The sequence below is a fragment of the Paroedura picta genome, chromosome 8, assembly GCF_049243985.1.
Source record: "Paroedura picta isolate Pp20150507F chromosome 8, Ppicta_v3.0, whole genome shotgun sequence".
NCBI classification, from domain to species: Eukaryota; Metazoa; Chordata; class Lepidosauria; order Squamata; family Gekkonidae; genus Paroedura; species Paroedura picta.
The window spans coordinates 18,326,598-18,353,992 of NC_135376.1; the positions used below are offsets into that span (position 1 = coordinate 18,326,598).

Sequence of the window (27,395 nt, forward strand, 5' to 3'; positions counted from 1 at the left end):
TGGCTCACCAGTGGAGCTAAGGAGATTATATTCTATGGAGTACACAGTCTTCTAGCTGTCACTCTGTTTTACCAGAAATTACCCAATGACTTTTGTATCTCTGGGAAGCATCTGGGAAAGTAAAGATATGTGAATGTGGATGTTATTAAACTAGGGTTGCAAAATCTCCAGGTGCATCCCACCATTACAATTGATCTCCAGATGATCAAGATCAGTCCCCCTGGAGAAAATGGCTGCTCTGGAGGTTGGACTCTATGGCAATTCATTTTGCTGATATCTCTTCCCTCCCCAAAGCCCACCCTATCCAGGCTCCACTCCCAAAATATCCAGGTATTTCCCAATCCAAAGCTGGCAACCCTATGAATAACGTAAGAAGGCTATGATGGATTGGGCCAGTGGTCCATATAGTTCAGCATCCTGTTTCACACAACAGCCACCAGTTATCCTGGAGGGCCAACAGACATGGCATAGAGACCAAGACCCTCCCTTGGTGCTGCCTCCCAGCACTGTCGTTCAGAGGTCTGCTGACTCTGTAGGTTAAAGCTCGCTTTAGTCACCATGGCTAGCATACAATAGACTTTTTTCTCCATGGAGCTAATGCCCCTTTAAGGTTATATTTAGATTAAGATTAACTGTTATCATAAATGTGCTATAGAATAGAGGACTTATTCAATTAGGAGAAGGATGATGAGGTGTCCACTGGAAATGCATCTGTGTGAGATCCAGGTGCCATCAGCAGCCATGGCGGACCAAGCCCGTGTGCACAGGGAAGAGTTGGCTCTTCCAGGCCCAGCTTCTCCCCTACTTATGGTGTCCCAGCAGGGACAAAAAATGTCCTGTTCTGTTCCACGGCACTTTGCGGCAGCATAGAGCCAAATGGGTCATTGTTTAACTTCCACAGTTAAACTTCATGAAAGTAATATACACACACACACACTGTGGATCTGGGGATGGCTGTGGATCTGCCATCTGCTCTTTAAAAAAGTTTGGAAAAATGGTTGGTGTTTGGAGGTTCATCGTTAGCTGCTCCATCTTGCAATTTGCAGTGAGAGCACCAAAGGCTCGGTCTGCTGCCACGGAACTTCTACTTGAGGAGTAGCTCAACTTCTACAGTTTGTTGGCTGGCGTTGATTCACATTCGTGTTTGAATGCTTGTGTATATTTTAAAAAAATATTCCCTGCTAGGGTTGCCAATTACCAGGTGGGGCCTGGAGATCTCCCACTTTTATAACTGATCTCCAGACTACAGAACCAAAACCTTGGGGAAATGGCTGCTTTGAAGGGTAGATTCTATGGCTCACTGAGGTCCCTACCCAAACTCCACTCACCCTAGGCTCCACCCCCAAAATTTCCAGGTATTTCCAAGTTCAGAGCTGACAGCCCTAGCGGCATATTGGGGAAAAAGAGTGTATTAAAGAGAGAACTAGGTGTAAACTGCACAGAGCTTTTATTCCAACCCCAGATCGATTCAGTCCCTGCCCTCTACACAGAATGCGATTTCCGTTTGGATTTTGGGTGATTTTAATTTTCCTTCTGCAGCAAGAAGGATTGATCCGGAGTGACCCTACCTTTATTGTGCGATATCTCAGACTGCTTTTAATCCTGAATATCCAGCTTGGGAAAGAAAGCTCCGTGGTAGAGAACCTCTGAAAGGCTACACCTGGTCATGTGACACGCTTGCCTTAAAGGAGAAGCCCCTAATTTCTATCAACTTCTGTCGGTCCTGGATTTTTCCTCCCTCCGCTGCCTTTTTCGATCCTCTCCCCCTCCCCTCCAAGAAAAGAAAGAGGCTCCCTGCCTGGCTCCTCTCCCCCCCCCCTTCAAGAAAAGAAAGAGGCTTCAAGAAAAGAAAGAGCCCCCCCCCCACCTTCTGAGCCTCCCTAACCACGTGCAGAAGACTTTCCTGTTTCAATAGGGAACGGGGGGAGAGAGGAAGACCCGAGTTCAAAGCGATCTGAATTCAACAGGATTGACAATGGAATAAAGAAAGTAAGTGCAGACTTTGCCCTAGTCTCAGACCTCTTAATGCTTGTTGGTTTTTTTTTATGAAGGCAGACTTATTGGATAGGAGAGGATTTGCAAACTACTCCATGCCATTACCATACAGACAGACAGAGCAAGAACCTGAATTGGTAGAGTCCAGGAGGGAATGCCACTCTAAAACTGGCTGATCTCCAGTCACTTGTTTCTACAAAATGTTTGTAGAAGCAGAGAATTCCAGAAGCCATCCCAGTCCTCTATGTTCTTTAATACCACTACTTTGATGTCATCTCCGCCCCATTCTTGTGTTCTGCTAATTTATTCATGTAAATAATCCACTTGCAATGTGTAAGCATCTTTCACGGTCACCTCCGTAGAAGCGTTGTCTCCTGTGTAACATATTTATTTTATTTAGGTATTATATCTGGAAAGCTTCCAAAGAAGAATAGCCTTCACCACCTACTAGATCGATTTTTCTCTCATCAGCTGAAGTGCAAGCAGGACTAGCTGTCATTTCCAGTTTGCACAATAATTGCAGATTTTCTTTTCTTTTTTTCCCTTTTTTGCTGGTATAGGGGGTTTGAGGATTGGGCTATTAATCATCCCAGCATCATAGGCTGTGTGATTTGTCAGAAGTATTCAGGACTAATGGCCTTCCTTCAAGATACGGTTGGAGGCTCCTGACCCAAGACTCTTCAGGTCAAGGTGTAAAATGCAGCCTGATAGAGAGAGAGAGAAAAAGAAGCAGAGGAACACAGCAAGCTGCCTCATCAGCTGCTGCTCTTAAGTGGGCCATCAGATGTGGCAGAATGGCTTCCACTCCAGTATTTGTGCCCAGGAGTCTCAACGAAAATGCTTTCAGTCTGATATCTGTGAAGTATGCTTGGCCCTGCTGGGCCCATGTTTACCAAGAGGGTAAAATGAGAGAAAAAGAACCCCCAAAACTGGTCTGTCTTCTTGTTGGTAGAAAATGCCATTAAGTCACACCTGACCTGGAGACTCTGTAAGTTTTACATAGCAAAAGACTAACGGAGATGATTTGTCATTGCTTGCCTCTCTGTAACAACCCCAGTGGTGGTGGTCTCCCATTCAAGGACTAACCATGTGCAAGATCTGACAAGTCTGGGCCACCCAGGTACTTATGTGACCCAAAAGAGAGAGGAGCTGAAGCACAGTCTCTTAGTCTGAGGCCAGCTTCTTAGAAATTGGTTGAGGGTGACAGTATAAACCCTGAGAGACTGTGGGAGGAGGCGGAAGAAAAAGAAGAGAACCATCGGTGGGGGTCAAAAGACAGAAATCCCCAGGGTGGATGAGGTAAATGAGGCAGTGCCATGTGTCCTTTTTAGCAGAAGGAGCCTTGGGTCAGTGGCATAACATCTGCTTTGCATGCAGAAAATCCCAGGTTCGATTCTTGGCATCTCCAATTTCAAAAAGATCATGGGATGTGGATGTGAGGGACGTCTGCCGTAGACTTTGCTGCCAGTCACAGTAGGCAGCGCTGACCTTCAGGGATTCCACATATGTTGGATAATGCACTTTCAATGTGCTTTTGCAGCTGGATTTTCGACCATCTGCTTCTAAAGTGCATTGAAAGTGCATTATCCAAAGCGTGTGGAACGTGATAGACTAATGATCTAACTCTGTATGACTTACTACATCCATGGACAGTGTGGATTTTAAAATCATTTTCCTCCCTAGAAACGGTCCTGCACATTTTCTGTAGGAGATAGCAGATACTGAGTGCCTCTTGCACATGGGATAATATCATAAGCAAAATCTTAACTTTAAGATAAAGTCTGAACTTCTGCCACAATGATCTGTTAGTGATGCATGGCTCCCCAAAAAAATCCTTTTTAATGTTGATAGAGTTAATTTTTTTCTAATTACACTCCATTGCAATCAGCAATAAACAGTATGAAACCAATAAAATGCATATTGCCTTTTCATATTGCCTTTCATCTATTGTTCACAGTGATGTATCCACTGAATTAAGAGCGGGGTGAGTCTACTTCTGTTAATGGTCTCCAACCAAAAATTGGAAAACAGGATGAAATATAATAGGCGCAAAAATCTGCACTGTCATTACAAATGGGCAATTTGCACTTGCAATTTGTAAGTAAATTGCTTACTTTGGTTCAATCAATTGCATCTTAATTATAATGCACGCTTTGAATCAGAAAGTTTAAGTGTTACTTATGTATCAGCAAAGTTATCCACCAGTTTAAGCTTGTTGCCATATCTAGATTTTGTTCCTCATTCCTTGTTTTTTTTCCAAACAATATGCTTCTCTTGAATTGCATGGAAGAGGAGGTAGGATTATCTCTTTGTAAACCAGGAGTCCCCAACATGATGCCCATGGATGCAATGACACCCAACAACACCTTACCAGGTGCCTCTCAAGTGATTTTAGAAAGTGGGTAGAACAAGGTGGGGCTTCAGATTGACCATTGGAGATTTGACTGGCTGTGCCATTAAAAAAAAAACATTATTTTGACTACAGCTGCCACCCCAGCATGAGAATCTTCACTGTGCGACTGAAGGTAAGATGTGGCAGCTATTTTATGGCTCCACCTTCTGCAGCCGCCATTTTGTAACAATAATTGGCTGCGCACATCATGCTATGTCACAATTCCAAAGGTGTCCACCAGCTCAAAAAGGATGAGGACCTCTGAAATAAATCTACACAGACATTACATTGACTCACAATGGGAGCTTGGTGGCCATACATATCAAGAGCACACAGTCCTTATGATGTACCCAGTCTGCGTGATGGCCTATGTGAATTGGGCAATGCATGGTGATTGCAATGTGATTGAGATTAATCCTCCCTCCACCTATTGAATGGCCCCGGTACCTGCACTCTGCAAGGAAGGGGGCTAATGTCTGCATCTATATATCTCCTCCCTATAAAGAAGGGCACTGTCAGAAAGTTCAGAGCACAGGGATCATGACAGATTGAACGTGGGGAATCAGCAACATTTCACCCATGATCAAGTCTACTCCCCCAAGAGTCTATTTTCTTTATTAACTCCAGTGGAGAAAATCACCAGTAATGTTCTATGGAAAAATCCTTTATTTAGAGAGCAAATCTAAGCAGGTCTCCTTGGGACTAAGTCCCATTTTAGCCAGAGAGGCTTATGACCAGGAAAGTACTTCTTCAGATTCCTGCTTGAGTTTCCCAGGGTATTTTTGCATGTCTGAAACTAACTGTGTAGACCTGAGTTGAACCAAATACTTACAAAGGCAAAACAAATTCTGTTCAGTGGTTACCATGTCCAAAGTTTTAATTTGTCAGCTATTTGCCAACTTTTCCACAATCCAATAACATATTCACGTTGCACAAACAAGTACAGGGAAAAGACCTGTTTGAAATCACTCTACTATAAAGTAACAAGGTCACAATGCGTGGATTAAAATTAAAGAACAGAATCGATGATCTAAAGGAAAAGTATTATTAGGGGTTTCTTGCTGTCCACCTTTATGCCTCATCAACTATCACAAACATCCATAGGAAGGTTAATTTTGCACAAAGATCAATAATTTGGTCCCAGTCCACAAATGCTTCTTTCTAGTGTAACCTCAGTACCTCCAATAAGTACATTTCCACTCAAGTAATTGTGATAAACCATATCTTCGCTTAAACAGAAGCTTCTGCAAAACCACATCCTGTGACAATTATTCTACAGACAAAGCTCCTTTCAGCTGTGATCTTCAACATTTTTACTAGAAGGCCTTTCTACAGAAATCAATGGGACTTAGGTTCCAAGTAACTGTGCCTATGATCAGAATTATATGGGGAGGAAATAAGTGCATGAATGAGCACAAAGCCTTGATCCAAGGATGCCCAAGGATAGCAGAAAGCAGTGCATCTCACAAAGGCTATATTTGCTTTCACTGGTAAAATGATGCCTAGAACAAAGGCCAAGTTGGAAGGGAGTTATCAAGACAGGAGTGAAGGAGCTCAGCAGTATTGCTTTGAAGTCACCCTTGAGGACCAGAGATCTAGTGTAAAATCTCATGGTTTTCTTACAGACATTCCTCTGAATTTACTGGGCTAATGGTATGACTATAAAACTGGTCAATGCTGTTATTTCAATGCTTAGGGTTTCAACATTAAATTTTAGATGTGTATGGAAATATAGGCTTGGATTCTGTGTAGATTTCTGCATGTGCAAGGGATTGCCATTTTCACCAATTCCCTCAAGCTATTCCTGGGGGTCTTCCATCCCCCAAGAGTAGTACTGGAGGGGGGACTTGGACTTCCATGGTAGGAGGGATTCAGTAAGACTAACCCCCCCCATTCCTGTAGAAAAATGTGGGATCTAACCTATCAGGTGTGTCATAAACCAAAGCAAATTTCATTATGATCCAAAATAGAAAATGGAAATCTGTTGACTGAAGCAATAAAACTTGTGTCAGACTCTGAAAAATTGGGTAACATCAGAATTCCCATCCATAATTTTAATTTTATTCAGGGTACAACAGAAACCCAGAGAATATAGAATCGGTAGTTTCATCAGCCATTAGGCCATTCTGAGAGCCATTCAAAATCTGAAGCCAAATTTCATCATCTTCAGAGAGTTGAACCAACGTCGATCCAGAAACCTGAGTAACACCCTGTGGAGATTCCCTTACACTTGACACCTGGACAATTCTTTGGCCGTTATGGAAAAGTGCAGCCCTCAGAGATCTGCTGGAAACACTCAGGTGATAACTGAAAGAATAGATACCCCCTGTGCTTGCAGTAAATATGCCTGTTTCAGGATGATAGGCTTCATTTTCATTCAGGAAAATCTTCTCAAATTTCACTGGGGATCCTGGCAAAGGGAAACTTGCTCTTTTCTGAAGACCAACTGAGAATGCTATGGATTCCACTGGGTTGCAGTCTCCCTTCTGTCCTTTTTCTCCTTTTCGGCCAGGAAGTCCAGGCAGACCTTGTTCTCCAGGAACACCATCTATTCCATGTACCCCTGGATCTCCTTTCATTCCTGGAGGCCCTTGAATCCCTGGTGCCCCATCCAAACCTTGTGCTCCTGTCTCACCAACTTGGCCTCCTTCTCCTTTCTCTCCAAGATCCCCTTTAGCTCCAGGTTCACCTTTTGGACCAGGTTCTCCAAAATCCCCTTTATCTCCCTTCAGACCCTGAAGACCATTAGGACCAGGGCTCCCAACCTCACCTTGATCACCTTTGTCACCCTTTGCGTAAGAAGAATTTGACCCACCAAGTTCTTGTACCAAAGTACGGAATGCTGGTTCACCTATATCAGCCACAGCCCTTTGTCCAGTTATCTCTACCAAAGATCGCAGCTCTCCTGTATTTTTCACAAGCCTTGGTTGATCTAGAAGGGAAAAGAACATTGCCATACATTACAACAGAAATGGAAGTAACTATTTGCATCAAACAAAACAATAAAATAAAGATAAGCCTAAGCTTTAACAATTAATAGTCCCTTTGTCTCTTTGTGCAGGAATAAGGTAGCGTGTACAATGAAGGATATAGCATCTAGGTTTGATATGAAATGCTGGCATGGAATCTAGGGGGGAATCTACACATTAGTCAAAGTTCTTTATTCCCAATCAAAGATTGGCTTATCATACAGTTAACACAGAGTAAAATAAATGTTGATATTATTCAAAATAATTAACCAGTTTAAAATTAGAGTAAAATATTATCAGGATTTAAAAAAAAATCATATTAGGGCAAATTTCTCTGTCTGATTTGGCAGGCAATGGCACAGGGTCTTGCTACTTTGCAGGTGACCTCTTTGCGTATATCATCGAGAAACAAGATAAACAATAGCTGTTTGTTTTGCCTTGATGTCTGACCAATATTAGTACTATATATTGGGGATCTACACATGACAGAATCTTGCACTATTAAAGCCATTCACTTCTTGGAATTTTTAACAGGAAAATCTGAATGCTAAATGATTACAATAGCATAGTATCCCATAATTCGTAGACTCTATTCAGAATATAGAAATGTCTTCTGAGTTGGGACATTAATACTAAATAATAAGATAATAAGAATAAGAAATCCATGCAAAAGAAAATATCTGGTACGGAGTTTAAATATGCAAGAGAGAGGAACACCAAGCGGGTTAAAAGAATAAAATAGTTTTATTTAGAAGAGAAACAACTTTGTATAGAAAGAGTGGTGAGAAAGTCCTGTCTATCTAACTGTTCTTCATCCATTCAGACTGTTCTGGAAGCAAGCAGGGAGGGAGTATGCTCAAAGGAATAGGAAGTCTCCAAATCAGCCAATCAGGATGCTGGAGGAGATTATTTGAAAAATATCAGGAAGGCCCTAATCTAATTATACATCTCTTCTGATGTCCCCTACTGAATATTCTTACATATTCCAAACGCATCATTCCTTTCCCAGTGTGAGCTGTCTCACCAGTTGCAGCTTTGTATAGATGGGTGAGGAGGTATGTGAGGTTTTAAAGGCCAGCTTTAAATCCTTCAGATTGCTAGTAACGAGATACAAGGTGGGAGGGCTCAGTGGCAGAACATGCCCTTTATATGTACAAGGTCCCAGATCAGTGGCATCTACGGTTCAAAAGGATTCAGGGGTAGTCAAACTGCGGCCCTCCAGATGTCCAAGGACTACAATTCCCAGGAGCCCCCTGCCAGCATTCGCTGGCAGGGGCTCCTGGGAATTGTAGTCCATGGACATCTGGAGGGCCGCAGTTTGACTACCCCTGGATTAAGTAGTAGGTAATGTGAAGGACTTCTACATGAAATCCTGGAGAACTGTTACCAGTCCGAGTAGACTGGGGTCCCCAGACTTTTTGAGCCAGTGGGCATAATTCAAATTCTGAGAGTGGATGGTGAGAACCACCACAAAATGGATGCCACAAGAAGTGGAACACAGTCCAAAATGGCTTCCTCGGGGGGCAGAGTCCAACTGAATACCTCCCTACGAACTTTGCAAAAGAATCACTTAAGGATTGTAAAAATATTCCAGCCTACTGAGAATTGTTAAATATTGGTTTATTACAATAGGCAAACGGAGCAAAATATATAATTTCAGACCTTATTATTAAAAGTATGCATGGAAAGGCAGTAAGGGCACCATGAGAGCCATCATCATACTGCGGGTCAATGATGGCAGCTATAGGAGTCCCAGAGAACATATTTAAAGTATCATTAAAATGTACTTATTTACACAATGCTCTGGTGTGATTCCAAATCAGCCATTTTAGCTCATCATGATGAATTATAAACCCCTCTAGAAAGGACTGAACATTTTAAAAAATTGCTATACAGGAGGTGTTTAACATACTCATGTTCAAACTAAGTACTGCTAAAAACTGAGAAACAGATCTGTAAAACTCAGGATATAATGCATGATTCTGAATGATCCCCCCCCCCCTTCATCCCTTCATTTGAGTCTTTCTTATGCCACTTCATGTTTACTGTGTTTGTGTGGAGGAAAAACCATTTGGTTGAATTTTAAACTAAGGTATGTCACACAGAGTTGGGCCTAGGAGATCTGTGAAGGGAACTCCCTGACATCTGTTTTTCCCTGTAAAAATCAAGTGACTGGGACCCCAGTTTGGTCAAAACTTTGACGTGAAGGGAGGGAAAATTAAGCCTCTCCACTCTAGTATACCATGTGAGGTAGGTGAGGCTGAGAGAGCCCCGATATTACTGCTCAGTCAGAACAGCTTTATCAGAGCCATGGCAAGCCCAAGGTGTGGGCTGCATGTGAATGAGTGTGGAAACAAACCCGGCTTGCCAGATTAGAAATCCGTACTCCTAACCACTACACCAAGCTGGCTTTATAGATATGATATTGAAGAGCATGAGGAAAGACACAAATACATTTCCTTTGTTTAGACTTTGGTTGACTTTTGTCCACACTTGAGGTTCGGCTCACTAACTTCACAGCCTATTGGGAGGATCAACACGCCTTTTCCCAAGGATCAAATATTTCCAGTTATCATTTCTATGCAGCCTCACACTGCAAGTCTTCCAAGTCTGTGTGGATCGACCAGCTCTTTGCTTTGCTCTGCCCCTTCCTATTGTGTTTTTGCATTTTCTGCCCCTAGAGAAACATCCCCTTCTTTTAATAGCTTTTTAGGGCAAAATAAATATGCCAAAATGCCACAAAAACTAGTAGCCATGCATGAAGTTCACTTCTCCTCTATAACCCCAAGTAGATCTTGTCCATTTTCTAGGTTCAAGGATTTCCACATTTTGTTAACCTCCCATCAGTAGTAAACAATTAACTGGAGTAAGGATGCTGAAATGGAGAGAATTATGTTTCTAGACCAAAGCTCCCAAAAAGTGCTGACATTGAGAATATTTTAAATCATGGGTGGAGTTGAGGTTAAACTCCTTGTCTTCTCTACAACTCTTCCCAACATGCAGTTTTGTCTATCAAAAATGTCGTCCTCCATTTGCCCATCTTTCTTCCTATCCATGGCAGGCAGGAGTGAGGGGATGGCTTTGATAGGTGAAAGCATGCACAGGTAGAGGGATTAAATCATAGCCTCAGAAACCTGAAATATCATTTTAAAGATGCTAGGAATAGCAGGTCACTGATTTCATAGAATCACAGAATTGGAAGGGGCCATACAGGCTATCTAGTCCAACCCCCCGCTCAACGCAGGATCAGCCCTAAGCATACTAAAGCATCCAAGAAAAGTATGTATCCAACCTTTGCCTGAAGACTACCAGTGATTTCCCAGCATCCTGTCTGTTTTTGGCCTTTAGGAAGCAATCGATAATGGTAGATAAATTGTGTTTCAACCATTATTGGTCTTCTCACTGAGGGACACCTGCTAAGCTTCTGTAGAACTGCCTGGTTTCCCAGAAGATGGTTTCAAAAGCAATGATTTACCCCACAGCGTAAGCTGTTTCAGGCCAGGTCATGTTATATTGTTTCAGGTACACAACAGTTCCCAACACCTGGCTGATCAAAAAGTTCCCAATACAGTACTACCAAACACTACCATCTTATGAGAGTTAGCACACCACAGTATGGGCCAGACATGTGATACAACATCTGGGTGCAACAGGGTGAAGGACCTTGTGTGTTTTGTTTACAGCACATGGCTTTGTTTGCCTTTGGAATTCTGTGCACCGGTGGTTTGTTTGGTCACAAGAAACACAGCTTGTTCCTTTACCACCACCGAGTATCTTTTTACTTCCTTGCATACAGAATTTAGATTTGGGGGATTTTCAGTATGATACTGATCCGGTTGTTTTTAATTAGGAAATACATGAATGGGTGTTCATTAAAAAAAAGATTTCGGCAAGCCAAAGGCATTAAGTGATAAAATTACCCGTACTCCCTTTTTCACCTTGGACTCCCTTTTGTCCTTCGGTCCCTGGAATTTTACAGAAACGGTGACTCTCAGTGTCAGTGCCGTTTCCCTTTGGTGTATTTGAGAAGGCGGAAGCTAAGAGATCGGCAAGCGCGGTGCCTTTGTTAGCACCAGAAAACGGCATAGAATGGCTATGGCTGTTTTCAGTACCTTCTATTCCCGTGTTTACAGCAGAGGACGGTTCTAAAGCTATTTGTTGTTTGGAGGCAGCCGCTGGTTCTGGAAAGTTCTTCTTTTCCGCTCCCTCTGCCCTGTTAGAGGACAAGGTTGCTGGAGGTGTTACGACAATCTGGGAACTCGCTCGACTCCCACCATCTGCGACTGGATTGATTTCATTTGTCTCTGGGTTCTGATCAGGGGGAACAGTGGAGGCTTGTTTAGGGTCTTCAGTTTCAACAGCACCGCTGAGTGACTCCATTGTGAAAGCCGGGTGGGGAGTAGTGCTAAAGATGACTGTCATTCTTACCGGACTCCAGATGACACTGGAGAGCAGAGCGTGGGTCAGGAGTATGGAAATCATATCTGAAATCTGCAGAAATTTTTTAAAAAGACATACACACACAGACACATTACATTTTCTTTGGCTGAAATAAATTCAAAATAACCAAGAGCGTTGTTTGCCTAAGTTTATACTCATAGAGGGGGTTACATTGATTTTGTTAACAGGACAGTCTATTGCGTTCAGTGTATTACCTCAGAAGAACAAGAGCCAGTGGTGTAGCTGACAGGGCATTGGTTCTGAGTTCGGAAAGCTAGGCTTCAAATCCCCACACACATAGGGAGTAGGATGACTTATCTCAACCTAGCCTGCCCTGTTGGATTGTTGTGAAGAGAAAATGGAACGACTACCTTGAACTGTTGATTACATAACATGTGAAAAATGGATTGGAGGAACCCATGTGTCTCAGAACTGGCAGTGGATCCAACAGAAAACCCTCCACACCATAGCTTTTTCATATGTATCCTGTTGGTGGGAGCTACCTGTTAAGCGTTGATCACTACATACTTATCTCCTTTTACTAGTTTATTACAATTATAGCTCAGATTGTAACTCTTGGAGTGCAAGAACTGAAGCCCACCAAGGAGACAGGAAGAAGAAGAATTTTAGTCCTGCCTCTCTGAGAGAGAGGTGGGAATCACCCAATCAAGATAGCCTCCTGTCCTCAGAGGAAAAAGACCCTTTTTTTGGTGAATAACCAACGATCATTTTTAATACCCCACTTTTCACTAACTGAAGAGGTCCCAAAATGGCTTACAATTGCCTTCCCTTCCTCTCCCCAAAACATATACCCTTTGAGGCAGGGAAGCTGAGAGAGCTATAACAGAACTGCTCTACAAAAACAGTCCTAAAAGAACTGTGACTAGTCCAAGGTCACCCTGCTGGCTGTATGTGGAGTGGGGTATAAAAAAGCCAGCTTCTTCTACTTCATAGTACTGTTACTGAACCAGATCTATAGCTGAGTGAATCAAGAATAAGAGGAATTGGTTTTTATACCCTGCTTTTTACTGCCCAAAGGAGTCTCAACGTACCTTCCCTTCCACTCCCCACAACACACACTCTGTGAGGTAGGTGAGGCTGAGAGAGCTTCGACAGTGCTGCTCAGTCAGCACTATCAGGACTGGGACAATCCCGACGCCACCCAGCTGGCTGCATGTGGAAGAGCGGGGAATCAAACTCAGCTCGCCAGATTAGAAGCTGCCACTCTTAACCACTACACCCAGCTGACTCCATGGAGTCCACAACAACATGCCAGCAGTGAGTCTCTCACTTCAAGCTTTGCTCTCCTAAACAGCTGGCCCTACTGCTTGCTCATAAGTTGTTTAGAGATGTTTTTTAGTGTAAATCGGAACTTTGCAGTTACTAAGTGTGTGTCCCAGAATGCTCTTTGGACTGTGCTTGGAGGGGCCTGTGGCAGATACACAGTTAGCCCTGAAGAGATAAGCTGACACAGAAAGCTGGGATGCTATTGAATTTCATGAATACACTATTCTGATTTGAAAATTGGTTTCTTGACTCAAATTCCCTCCAACTGGGATGAAATAGCAGGCTTTCCACCCTGACCATGCTCACAACACTTGATACTATGATTGCCGTTAAAATTGCCCAGCTATACTGTAAAAATTATCCTGGAATAATAGCAATAATAATAAAAGAAATGAAGTTACTGAAACAGAAAGGAGTCAGCTTGGTATAGTGGTTAAGAGCAGCAGTTTCTAATCTGGTGAGCTGGATTTAATTCTCCGCTCTTCCACATGCAGCCAGCTGGGTGATCTTGGATTTATCACAGTCCTGATAGTTCTGTTCTCACAGAGCAATAATGCTATGACTCCTTAAGCCCCACCTACCTCACAGGGTGTCTGTTGTGGAGAGAGGAAGGGAAGGTGATTGTAAGCAGATAGAAAGAGCATTCATGATCTCAGAGTGAAGGACTACCCAGGCTGCTTCCACAAAAATATAGAACCAAAGGTATGAGATTAGCCAAAATTTATCTGCTGGTGACAATGGGGATTTCCTCCTTCTGACACAAAGGAAAATATATCAAAAAGTAAGTCTTCCTGGCTATTCTTCCTGGGGGATCTTTTTCCCCACCAGAGGAGACAACATGATAACTTTGAGGAGGTCATAATGCTGGCTAGGATATTACTGTCCCATTCATCAGCTACCAACCATAAATGAGAGTTCTCACACAAAGTGGCATATTTTGACCACAGTTGACCAAACTTCTGTATTTAACAGACTTGGATGGGCTCTGAGATGGGTCCTTCCTGGTTAGCATTGGCATGGGAGGTCACCAAGAAAGTCCAGGGTTGCTATACTAAGGCTGGCAATGGCAAACCATCTCTGAATATCTCTTGTCTTCAAAACTCAATGAGGTCATCATAACTGGGCTGCTGCTTGGCAGGACATTCCACCACCATTATTCCCATTGAAAAAGATTATACCCTTAGACCAGGGGTAGTCAACCTGTGGTCCTCCAGATGTTCATGGACTACAGTTCCCATGAGAATTGTAGTCCATGAACATCTGGAGGACCACAGGTTGACTACCCCTGCCTTAGACAAATGCCTAACTCTTAGAAGAGTTATATATTTTAGAAAACAGCACCTTGCATTTTCCAAGATCTGGTAGAACGAATGCACCAGGAATTATGGAGCCAAATAAAGCCTTTGGAGGCAAATGCTGCAATTCACAAGCAACTAGTCTCACTCCGGCAATGGAAATGGATTATGCACTGGAATATTCAAGACCTGTAGTGTGCACGATCGAAAAGCGTATGAAGATAACTAAATAAAAGCTCCATATTTATTTATTTTAGTATTTTTAAAATACGGATGCCCCCACCCTGTCTCCTTTGAAGTCAAGGCAAAGCAGCAAGAGCTGCAAGACCACAAAAACATGGCGACCACAATAGTTGGCCCTCTGGACTAAAACTATCCTTTATGCTTTCCTGAAGGCAGAAAGAGAAGGGGCCCTCTGCAGCCATTCAGATAGGTCATCCCAGAGGAAGACTGTTGTTAGAAAATGGATGCTGTACTAGATGGACCATTGGTCCAATGCAGCAACACTCTTAAGCAGAAACAAGCCATTTGGGATTACAGGAGGTGAGGGGAATCATCAGTCTACACAGGCAAGCAAATTCATAATGAGTATTTTACCTGGAAGGAAGGAGTCCTCAGATACACAACAGCTTTCTCCGTGACAGTGAAAAGGCAAGGTGAACTGGCTTAAATACTAAAACTAGGAACAAAGACCGCAAATTTTGGATAATAAAGAAAAGCATGTGGGAGGAGCCGAACCACCTTCTGATATAAAATAAATAAAGTTGGCGGAGGACACTGATCCATTCTTCACATATCCCTGAGCAATAAAATCTCTTTTGTTATATATGAAATGATAGTCTAGGACTCTAGGCTAGTTATTACTTCCTAATCCCTGTAATTCAGAATAATAATGGGCAACTGTCTTCTCTAAGGTACCATTTTTAGGAAGAACCTGGTTCTTTTTAACAAAGTTGATATAAGAGTTCAATAAATCTCAGTCACATACACACGCACACACCCAAAAAAAGCAGGGGATTTGCTGGCCCATCAAGATATAATCCAGGTCTAGACACCAAACTAACTAATGGTCTTGGGCTGACTGTCCTCTACCTGCCCTCCAAGTTTAGTGAGGTTTGGGTTTATGGACTCTACATTACATACCCCCCCCAAAGAAAGTGCCCCCAGGAAAGTGCTTTCTGGGGAAATGATACACATTCATTTCCCCAGAAAGCACTTTCCTGAGTCATCTTCTTTGGGAGGCCATAACTCCAATTTTCACCAAACTTGGAGGGCAAGTAGAAGACAGTCAGACTCTGGGTTTTCTAACTCTAGCATGCCTGGGGAAGCATTCTATTGCCTGACAAACCTTCTGAACCAAACCAGTTTGTGGGGCAGCTGAAAATTCATGATCATCCATGGTTTGCAAACAGAGCACATCACAAATCATAAAATGAACCGCTGTTAGATCCATGGATCAAGGACACACAAGACACTGGAATCGTTGCAGGTCTTTATTGGGGAAGACACATGATACAAGTAGCATTAAGGCTCCACTGAAAATCTCCTGAGCAAGCCCCACAATATATACAGTTAAAGAACAATGGATTGACTCACGACTGCGGATGATCGGACATGCGATGGTTTAAACTGGTTGGATTCCTGAAGGATCCTACCGCAAGCCAGCAAATCAGGCTGCGGCTAGACTGTTTGGATCCACTGGGGGAAGCCAGCTAGCCAAGAGCCAATCAGCAGCTGCGAATCTCGATCCTGCCTCAGACTTCAAGCTTGGTTCTCACCAGCGCTGCCTACACAGCAACCACATTTTCCCAGTTTGCACCCATCCCTAAGTATGTGCCTTCAAGCCCCAACTGGCTTTTAGTGACCCTACCAAGGACCTTTCAAGGCAAGTGAGAAGCAGATGTGGTTTGCCATTGCCTTCTTCTGCAAAGTCTTTTCTAGATGTTTCACAGCCATTCTTAGTTTCCAATAGCTGATGAGATTGGGTTCTACCATGCCACCTTCCCTCCCAGTATGTGTGTACTAAGGATGAAAATGCACATTCTTCCTCAAAAACAATGATTGTGTGTACTGGGGAAATCATGTGTAGCACATCCTCCTCATACATGTGGTAAATCGTAATGGCTGGAAGAGTTGAAATAACAACCATATCAGGTCTTTAGCAGCCCTATCTAGTTTGAATCAAGATGTGGTTGGGAAAGAAAACTTGTGCGGGGAAAAAAGCTGTGAAAGAGAGGTGCTCTGTGCTGTTATTAAATCTTTCACTGGGTTGATAAATGGCACTACTTAATATATAATTGGTTTGTAGAAGAAGAAGAAGAAGAAGAAGAAGAAGAAGAAGAATTGGTTCTTATATGCTGCTTTTCTCTACCCAAAGGAGTCTCAAAGTGGCTTGCATTCGCCTTCCCTTTCCTCTCCCCACAACAGACCTGTTGAGCTAGGTGAGGCTGAGAGAACCCTGATATTACTGCTCTGTCAGAACAGCTCTATCAGTGCTGTGATGCGCCCAAGCTGGCTGCATGTGGCTGCATGTGGAAGAGTGGGGAATTAAACCTGGCTTGCCAGATTAGAAAATGGTGCTCCTAACCACTACATCAAGCTGGCTCTTGGTAGCCTCTTATCAATTGGTAACTTCCTATAATTTAAATGCAGCTTAATCCTTTGTCACTCACAAATGGTGGAGAATTTTTACCGGATTTGGAATTATGTTAATCTGCCTTCCCTTCTTTTTTTCCTATGAAGGTTTTTCTGCTTCAAGAGCGCAGTAGTAATGTCAGCTGTTCACACCGGTTTGGCACATTGCAGTTGCCTTTTGAGTCCACTAGAGAGCAATAGTGGACCATCTATATACATTTATTTCCTTATTGGCTCTTCGTTATTGCAAATCATCTCTTCTTTTGCAAAAAAGAGAATGTGAATTTTCTTTTCCATCCACTCTTCTGAAACGGTAACTATTACATGCAGTACAAGTGAAAAGTGGTTAGGGAGACAATTGTTATGGACTCAAGAGACAACAGCCTTGAGATTGGGAAAGAGATTTCAGGGAGCAGAAGAAGCTATAGCAGAATGAGGGGAAGCATTGTGTCATTCATGTCACTGCATTTGCTATGCTCAGATCCAGCTCTTTGACTCTCAACATTCCATAAATTGTCTCAGCTCAAATTCATTGCAGAAATGTGGGGGATCCGGGGGAAGGGGTTTTTAGCGAAAAATCCCCTGAGTCAGCTCTCGTGTTATACAAAATTGTCTTGCTAATTGTGAATGGTGGGAGAACAAGAAACTTCTGCCTTTCAGGATCAGGAACCGGATAATGTTTCTTAGCAGTAGTGTGGGGTAATGGTTAGAGACAGGCAGACTCCTTTTCTCCCTTCTGGCCCTCTGCTGTTCCTCTTGTTCTCCTCAAAATTAGACACAAGAATATAGAGAATATATGAGTTTCCACCCTTACATCCCAATAGGGTAACAGTATAATCCTGAACAGAGCTGCACCCTTCTAAAATGCATTGACTTTGGTCTGTAACTCTGCTCGGGATTAAACCTTGTTAATTTCCTAGTTTGGTTTCATTATAATTAGACATTGCATCGCAATGGGACATGTGCTGAGGTGGACTAAAGGACACCAACACCAGAAATATGTTTTGGCAATAAAATAGCCCCAGCTTTCTTATCATGCAAATGAGCATCCGCAAAGCGTAGAAGGATCCAGCCATCTTGCAGCCAGTGGACTCCAAGGAAGCCCTACCAGCAGCAGCATGTCCCACAGGCTCATATGTGACCCATGGAGAATGATGCCTGCTGGGTACCTGGGAGGTGGCAGCCATCAGGAGGGCCTTGCAGCAGCAGCCTCTACTAGGGCCCCCCTTCCTGTCACCTGAAAATGCAAGCCAAGCAACTGATCCCCGCCCCAGGCCAGGGATGGCGCTGTGGTTCCATGTGCACACAGCCTCCTAAGGAGGCCCCCCAAAATGGGAGAGGCCAGCATGCCAGCTCAGGCTCCCCCTAATATGGATCCAACCCATGCACCACTGCCAGCTGTGACGACAGAATGAATAGGCAAATAACATAAGCAGAGAAAATAAGTGTGCATCATAACAATGGTTGAACAAACATGAGGGTGGGGTGGGTGGGGAGCAGCGAGGTCAAAGAAGAAGATAAGAGGCTACACAGTCCTGATGCAGCTGGCCAATTGACCCTCAAGCCATGGGAGAAGAGAGAGAGGGGCCCAAATAGTGGGAGACCTCACATCAAAGACGTACCAGCCACATGTGGTCCTTTCTCAGCCCAGCCTTTCTTTAATGGTAACCGCATAAAGATCAAAGTGTATCCAGTTCATTCCTTGTTTAGTTAATACGAAATGCACACTTTCTAGATTTTTAAAAACCTTTTTTCAGCTAACAAGCATGTAAAGAAGAACCTTTCTGTTGCATGTGTCCTAGAGGACATTCAAATTATAATGCAGAGTTCAGAGAAACAAGAGTTATCTTTAAGCAGGACTCCCCTGAGTGATCTCAGTGTGAACCCAGTGGATTCGGTAACAAGGGGTTTCAGTTAATTTCCGGAGAGAAACTCTTTTCTCTGTTTCTGCACTTATTGCTTCCTTGGAGCAGAAGCAATGATAGCAATACTCTTTTCATAATGACACAGGACTCCCGTTACAGACCCTGTGGTTATCCCAATTAAAAAGGGAAGAAATAAAATGTTTCAGTTTGGAAATCAAGCTCCTTTCTTTTTACACAGACGTGTGTTTGTGAACTGCAAATACTTCAATGGAAAGGTTCATTGAAAATGCAGAAATGAACAACGTGAGATTAAAATATAATCAATTTTTTTGTTACTCAGGTATACCCAGAAAGGTCCTTTGAGATGGATACAGTAGCTTAACACCTATTCATGAGTTATTTTGGAAATACTGCTTTTCACCAAGGGGGGACCCATGAAGATCTCCTACCCCCCCCCCTCTAGTTTTTATGGAGTATTTTGGATTGCAAAATGGATTGCTGGAACTTGGAGAGGGGCCTGTCCAATATACATGTGTTGCCATTAATTTTTGGAACATCAGCCCCAAGTTAGAGAGGTTCCAACCAGGTTTGTTTTTGTTTTCTGCAAAATTGTCACCAACCCAAGGACCCCACCTGTGATTTTTTTAAAAATTGTGACCTCCCCATTCCTGCCTTCTCCTTTGTCTTCTCTGTCATGTCAAATAGTTCCCTTTCAATGCATGTGCAGTAAGACATTAAATGGCTGCAATCTTTTCTCCGAAGTCAGGGACAGAGGGTGGCACTATGGGAGAGAACCTCCCATTGACAGGTTCTGATATGTGGGGTTTCACATGGAGCTATTGTCTCCCCTATGTTGATTAACATCTACATGTGCCCCCTTGCCAGGTCTGGAGCTTTGGGCTGGGTTGCCATCAGTATGCTGATGAGGGCTATTTCTGTTGTTGGACAGCCATCCATCTACACCCTCAGACTCTTTGGCCAAATGCTTGGAAGCTGGAGGATGACCACTGGCAGGGGCGACAAGAGAGTACAACAGCTGACCACCACCGATGACATTCCCAAGCATGGTTGGGACTCTTCCTTAAGGTGGCCCATCCAATCTTCTCACAGCACTGGCCTCAACCATAGACCTGGCAGAAGAGCTCCGTCTTACAGGCTCTGAGGTATGCCTGAAGGTCCCATAGGACCCGTAACTCTTCCTGGAGCTCATTCCACCAGGTAGGGGCCAGGACCAAAAAAACCCTGGCCCTGGTCAAGGCCTGGCATGCTTCTATGGGGCCAGGAACAAGCAACAAGTTAGTACCTGCAGAGCACAAGGCCCTGCAGGGTGCATAGGGCGACAGGCAGTCCCTCAGATACGTAGGTCCCAGACCATGGAGGGCCTTAAAGGTCAAAGCCAGAACCTTGACCTTGATCAGGGCCGCAACTGGCAACCAATGTAGCTGCCTCATTACAGGCTGGATATGGGCCTACCAAGATGTTCCTGTGAGGACCCTAGCAGCCGCATTTTGCACCAGCTGCAGCTTCCAGGTCAGAGACAAGGGTAGGCCCTCATAAAGCAAGTTAGAGAAGTTTAGTCTGGAGGTGACCATTGCATGGATAACTGTGACCAAGTAATCTGACAACAGGTAGGGCACTAGTAGCCTCACCTGACGAAAATGGTAAAATGCCGGGCAGACTACTTTCTCGACCTGTGCCTCCATGGTAAGTGAGGCATCCATGGTCACCCCCAAATTCCTGGCCTGGGGCACGATGGTCAGTTGCATCCTGGCCAGAATGGGTAGATGCACTTCCTGTTCTTCCCTCTTCCTTCCTAGCCATAGGACCTCCATCTTGGAGTGGTTGTGTTAGAAGCATAGAATCATGGACTAACAAAGGTGGAAGGGACCTCCTTGGTCATCTATTTAGTTATTATTTATTTATTTTCTTATATTTTTATGTCACCCTTTCCACACGGCCCAGGATGTACATAGAACGTTATAGGAAACATAGAACATCATATATATTAAATAACAGTCACAACATATCAGTAACAGTTCTAACAATAAATATTGTCCAACCCCCCCCCCCCCGCACAGTGCAGGACACTCACAACCCTATCGCTCATCCACTATAACCTGCCACACCCTAGAATCAGCCTCTCCGTCAGATGGCTATCGAGACTCTGTTTAAAAATTTCCAAAGATGGAGAACCCACCACCTCCCGAGGAAGTCTGTTCCACTGAGAAACCGCTCTAGCGGTCAGGAACTTCTTCCAGATGTTGAGACGGAATTTCTTTTGAATAAATTTCATCCCATTGGTTCTGGTCTGTCCCTCTGGGGCAAGAGAGAACAATTCTGCTCCATCCTCTATTTGGCACCCTTTTAAATACTTGAAGATGGTTAACAGGTCCCCTCTCAGTCATCTCCTCTCCAGGCTAAACAGACCAAGCTCCCCCAACCTTTCTTGGTCTCCAAACCCCTCACCGTCTTTGTTGCCCTCCTCTGGAAATGCTCCAGTTTGTCTACATCCCTCTTCAACAGTGGTGCCCCAAAATGAACACAGGTCTCCAAGTGAGGCCGAACCAGAGCAGAGTTGCCAGCCTAGTTTCCTTTGACTACTGACCAATCTTAGCATAATTGTTCTCTCCTTTGAGATGGATTGCATGATAAGTGATATAGCCATAAACACCTGGGCATGCCGGTCCCAAGCCCGGATTAAATGGAAGTCTTAAGGAAAGGCCTGGCAAGTTACCCTGTAAAAGTTTTACGGAGAAAGTCCTATTGGACCATTCTCAAATGAAATGTATCCAGCAGGTGGCAGTGCTACACTTCAAAATACATAGCTTGCTACCAAGAAGACAACACAACTAATGCAAGTTCACCTTGTTCGTCCATGCTTATGATTTCATAGGCATAGTGCTGATGTGCCTATAATACCAGCTAATCCATTTGGTTTGTCACTATAAGCATCCACTTCTTTTATGAGTTTCAGGCTCCACTGACCAGCACACTGGGTTTTGTTCTGCTCCATTAAAGCAGAAAGCTGATCAACACAGCCCTAGGATGTTTCTGATCAGAACAAGTGCCATAAAAATTTTAAGTGCTTGTACAATAACCTCACAGGTTTGCTGTTTGCTTTTTTCTTGCCCACACACTAGAGCAACCTTTTTCAACCTTTTGACCATGGCGAAAACCCTGAAATATTTTTCATGCTTCAAGAAACCGTAGAAGAAGAAGAAGAAATTGGTTCTTATATGCTGCTCTCCCCACAACAGACTATGAGGTCAATGAGGCTGAGAGAGCCCTGATATCACTGCTTTAAGCTAATTAAGCTAAGGGCTCAACCTGATGTTGTAGGGCCTGCCCAGATCAAAGAGAAAATGTAAGGTAGATATCCTAATTAAAGAGAAATGGGAGCACAGCTGAGTAATACAGACCCCATATTTCCCAACCTGAATCCATAGCAGCTTACAGCATCACTCCCCCTTTTTATGCTTCCAACAACATTCCTGTGAGGTTGGTTAGCATGAGAGAGAACATGTGGCCCAGACTTTCTCAAACAGAGTTTTGTGAAACCCTGGAGTTTCTTGACAGCCCTAGAAGGATTTGGAGTACTGTGTGCAGTTCTGGAAGCCTCACTTCAAGAAGGACGTCGTTTAAATTGAAAGGGTACAGAGGAGAGCGACGAGGATGATCTGGGGCCAAGGGACCAAGCCCTATGAAGATAGGTTGAGGGACTTGGGAATGTTCAGCCTGGAGAAAAGGAGGTTGAGAGAGGACAAGATAGCCCTCTTTAAGCATTTGAAAGGTTGTCACTTGGAGGAGGGCAGGATGCTGTTTCTGTTGGCTGCAGAGGAGAGGACACGCAGTAATGGGTTTAAACTTCAAGTACAACGATATAGACTAGATATCAGGAAAAAATTTATCACAGTCAGAGTAGTTCAGCAGTGGAATAGGCTGCCTAAGGAGGTGGTGAGCTCCCCCTCACTGGAAGTCTTCAAGCAAAGGTTGGATACACACTTTTCTTGGATGCTTTAGGATGCTTAGGGCTGATCCTGCGTTGAGCAGGGGGTTGGACTAGATGGCCTGTATGGCCCCTTCTAACTCTATGATTCTATGATTCTATGATTCTAAGGATTTCCCGAAAGGGTGGGAGTAAATTAATTTTTAATATATATTTTTTAATTTCTTAAACATTCATCGGGTGATATGACCATATATGTCAACCCCCCCCTCCACTTCCAAAATGGCCAATGATGGGCCTCGAGGTGGTAGGAGAGGGAGGGTATGGGTTTGTATGCAGTTATGCTTCCCAACCAGAGACTCCACCTTGGGTCTTCCAGATCTTCATTTGCCATTCTGACCAACACACCATGCTAGAGCTGACTTTGGTGGGACTAGGACCTGCGACACCCAGGTTTGAATCCCCAGTCTGCCACTGATGCTTGCTAGGTGATCATGGGCCGCCAGTCTCTCTCAGCCTAAACTAACCCACAGAGTTTTGTGAGGATAAAATAATGGAGCAGTGAATACCGTTAAGAGTAGATTTGGGTCTGCACTGGTGAGAAAAGCAGTCTAAACCAGGAGTACAAAAAACAGCCTATAGCTCCGCAGATGGACAAGGAGGAGGAGGAGGAGGAGGAAGAAGAAGAAGAGGAAGAAGAAGAAGAAGAAGAAGAAGAAGAAGAAGAAGAAGAAGAAGAAGTCCATGCTCCTAACCTCTACAGCAGTGGTCCCCAACCTGCGGGCCGCGGCCCAGCGCCGGGCAGCAAAGGCCATGGCGCCGGGCCGCGGTTCCCTCTCCCCGCCCCCCCCCCACAGTAAAAAACTTCCCAGGCCGCACGCAAGCTTGCAGCCCGGGAAGCTACTTACTGCGGGAGGGCGGGGAGAGGGAATCAGGGCCGGGCTGCACCCGCGCAGCCCGCGGGTGCGGCCCGATCCACGGGTGTGGCATGCGAACGCGGCCGGGCACGGCTCCCGGGCGTGGCTCGCGGGCGCGGCCGGGCGCGGTTCGCGGGCGCGGGCCGATCCGCGGGTGCGGCTCGCGGGCGCGGCCGGGCGCGGCTCGCGGGCGTGGCCCGAAGCATGGGCGTGGCCCGCGCGGTCCCTGCGGGCACGGCCCGATGCCCTGCCGGTCCCCAGCCTAATAAAGGTTGGGGACCACTGCTCTACAGCAAGACGCTGCTTCAGTAGCCATGATAGCCAAGGTCAACTTTGGGGGCCATTCCACACGACTTTAATGTAGCAGAAGGCTTGCAAATTGTAAACACTACTAATTTGCAGTTCCGCAAGACGTTGCACATAATCTGCCACACTCCTGAAACAGTCCCGCAAAAAGCGATTCATTGTAGCGCTTAAAGGGAAATGGGGAAAAGTGGATTCACCCTCCGAAAAGTGCTACACTCTTGCAAACAATCTGCAACACTAGCAAAAAAGAGCTGTGCGTTCCCATTGTTGCAGTTCCAACAAAGTCCCTCCCCCTGGCTCTCTCCTCCAAACTTGTGGCAAAGCGATCGCCTTTTTTTTTTCTCAGAGCAAGCAGAAAGCAATGAACCAGCGGGCCTTCATTCACCCAACGAGGCTTCTCTGGCTACAGTCCCTCCACAGAAGTGCTTTAAAGCTCCCTAAGTCCCCAAGCACAACACAGCCCTGTTTGCAAGTTCCCTTTATTTTCGGCCGAAAATCGCGCCTGTTCGGGGGGGGGGTTCTTTTCACTCGGGGGAGCGTGGTAACGATGAATCGCCAGCTGCCAGCTAGATGGGTCTCTCCGTTGCCACAAATCAAGGCATATTTATTGCAACGTGTTTTGTTTTGTTTTGTTTTTACCTGTTCTTAAAGTGAAAGGGGCTTTTCCGGGGCATGATAACAACCGCCCATTGGTTGTACGTTTGATTGATGGTCAGGGGCGGGACAAAGCACAGGAAAATCGCGTCCTATCTAGCGATTTTTGCGGGACCGGAAACCTGTGGGAAATGAATGAAATGCTACTGAATTCCACTAATAAAGCAGGTATGCGTAATGCTGATATTGCACTTTAAAAAATAGCATCTCCGCTTTGTGGGACCAATTGGCAACATTGGTCCTTGTGCAGAAAGGCCCTGGATTTCTCAGCAGAGACAATGGGTGACATCCTGAAGCTTAGTACAACCAGTGTGGGGGGGGGGCACCATTCCATACAAGAAAGGTAAGAAAGGGGCAGAAGCAAAATATAACTATGCATGTAATTCAAGTGTACTGCAATCTGGATTTTCAGATAGTCAGGTGGATAGGGAATTGGTTAGAGAACCGCACTCAAAGAGTTGTTGTCAATGATGTTTCATCAGACCGGAGAGAGGTGAGTAGCGGGGTACCTCAGGGCTCGTTGCTTGGCCCGGTACTTTTTAACATATTTATTAATGATCTACATGAGGGGGTGGAGGGACTACTCATCAAGTTTGCAGATGACACCAAATTGGGAGGACTGGCAAATACTCCGGAAGATAGAGACAGAGTTCAACGAGATCTGAACACAATGGAAAAATGGGCAAATGAGAACAAGATGCAATTTAATAAAGATAAGTGTAAAGTTCTGCATCTGGGTCAGAAAAATGAAAAGCATGCCTACTGGATGGGGGATATGCTTCTAGGTAACACTGTGTGTGAACGAGACCTTGGGATACTTGTGGATTGTAAACTAAACATGAGCAGGCAGTGCGATGCAGCGGTAAAAAAGGCAAATGCCATTTTGGGCTTATCAACAGAGGCATCACATCAAAATCACAAGATGTCATAGTCCCATTGTATACGGCACTGGTCAGACCACACTTGGAGTACTGTGTGCAGTTCTGGAGGCCTCACTTCAAGAAGGACGTAGATAAAATTGAAAGGGTACAGAGGAGAGCGACAAGGATGATCTGGGGCCAAGGGACCAAGCCCTATGAAGATAGGTTGAGGGACTTGGGAATGTTCAGCCTGGAGAAAAGGAGGCTGAGAGGGGACATGATAGCCCTCTTTAAGTATTTGAAAGGTTGTCACTTGGAGGAGGGCAGGATGCTGTTTCTGTTGGCTGCAGAGGAGAGGACTCGCAGTAATGGGTTTAAACTACAAGTACAACGATATAGGCTAGATATCAGGAAAATGTTTTTCACAGTCAGAGTAGTTCAGCAGTGGAATAGGCTGCCTAAGGAGGTGGTGAGCTCCCCCTCACTGGAAGTCTTCAAGCAAAGGTTGGATACACACTTTTCTTGGATGCTTTAGGATGCTTAGGGCTGATCCTGCGTTGAGCAGGGGGTTGGACTAGATGGCCTGTATGGCCCCTTCCAACTCTATGATTCTATGATTCTATGATTATATGTACCAATATCATATGTAAAGAATACATTCAGAAGTGCTAAAACTTCTTTTAAAAACAACAGTCCAGTGGTCCAGCATATAAGTACCTAATTACAATATAAAGACAAATGTCCATTGACATAAGTACAGGTTTAAAAGTTCATATTGACTCCATATGCAAGAACCAATGCCAAACATGTTTCAGCCTCTGGCCCTCCTCAGCAGCATAATTCTAACTGAGCACTTGACTGATTTAACCAAAACATACACCCACCCTGGGACCCTCTCCTTCCCACCCCCTCCAGGCCCATCACTGGCCATTTGGGGGGGGGGGAAGGGGATTGATATTACCATATTTGGTAATATCACCTGATAATTGTTTAACAATTTTTTAAAAAAATATGGTAAAATTAACTTTCACCTACTCAGGAAACCCTCTCAGGGCCGTCAAGAAACTTCACAAAACCCTGGCTGAGAAAGCCTGACGTTTAGCTAGTTCAAGTGAGACTATCTGAACATAGAAGCTACATCTGACAGCAAAGATCACTAGATCGACTTGTGAAGTGCATTATGTCCTTTGGCCATACCGATAAGATCCTTAAGTTCTGGGTCATAAGTAAGCTGCAAGGCAGCAGTTTATTTCAATATAAAATCAGCATAAAACCTTGCTGCCTACAACGCTAAACTCAGCAAATAAAGTTGAAAGTGTCATTATAATCCAGCCTTGTTTAAGGATTTAACCAACATCTTAATTGCCCTCGTGCAAAATTTTACAGCCTTGCCAAGTTATTCAGAAGAAAGATCAGAGAGAAGCAGGGAGGTGTAGATCTAGGGGTTCTGGTCTCCAGCTGGGACCTGGGGATTGACCCAGAATTATAGTTTAGGTCCAGATTAAACAGGTCAGTTCCCCTGGCGAAAATGGATGCTTTGGAGGGTGGACTCCATAGCATTATACGCCACTGAGTTCCCTCCCTCACCCCAAGCTCTGCCCACTTCCAACTCTACTCCCCCCCCCAAGTCTCCAGGTATTTCCCAACCGAGATCTGGCAACCCTGTGTAGAGTTGCTCTGATCTTCCTGGGGAGTTTATTAACACTAGTGTGATAGATGGCTACAATAAGCTAAAAATGAAGCATCTATCTGGCTAATATTGCTACATGTCCCTGGCTACTAGAAGAAGAAGGAAGAAGAAGAGTTGGTTCTTATATACTGCTTTTCTCTACCAG

At 44.4% G+C, this 27,395-nt stretch overlaps 1 protein-coding gene across 1 annotated transcript; it reads right to left on the reverse strand.

The window, feature by feature from the left end:
- Positions 1-5,233: 5,233 nt before the first annotated feature.
- Positions 5,234-15,006, reverse strand: LOC143843024 (uncharacterized). Its single transcript, XM_077348512.1, has 4 exons — positions 14,976-15,006; positions 11,785-11,847; positions 11,469-11,667; positions 5,234-7,319 (listed from the first exon to the last, which is right to left on the reverse strand). Exons 2-4 carry the CDS (start codon positions 11,836-11,838, stop codon positions 6,448-6,450), a joined length of 1,125 nt encoding a protein of 374 aa, XP_077204627.1. The 5' UTR covers positions 11,839-11,847; positions 14,976-15,006; the 3' UTR covers positions 5,234-6,447.
- Positions 15,007-27,395: the final 12,389 nt, after the last annotated feature.

Bases quoted from the DNA above. Each gene is read 5' to 3' on its own strand.
- LOC143843024 (XM_077348512.1), bottom strand. From the start codon at position 11,838: ATGATTTCCATACTCCTGACCCACGCTCTGCTCTCCAGTGTCATCTGG. The intron at 11,668-11,784 runs GTAAGAATGACA...CCCCCTGATCAG, and splicing joins CCAGTGTCATCTGGAGTCCG to AACCCAGAGACAAATGAAAT. The intron at 7,320-11,468 runs GTACTGAAAACA...TTTCCCTTCTAG, and splicing joins TGTAAACACGGGAATAGAAG to ATCAACCAAGGCTTGTGAAA.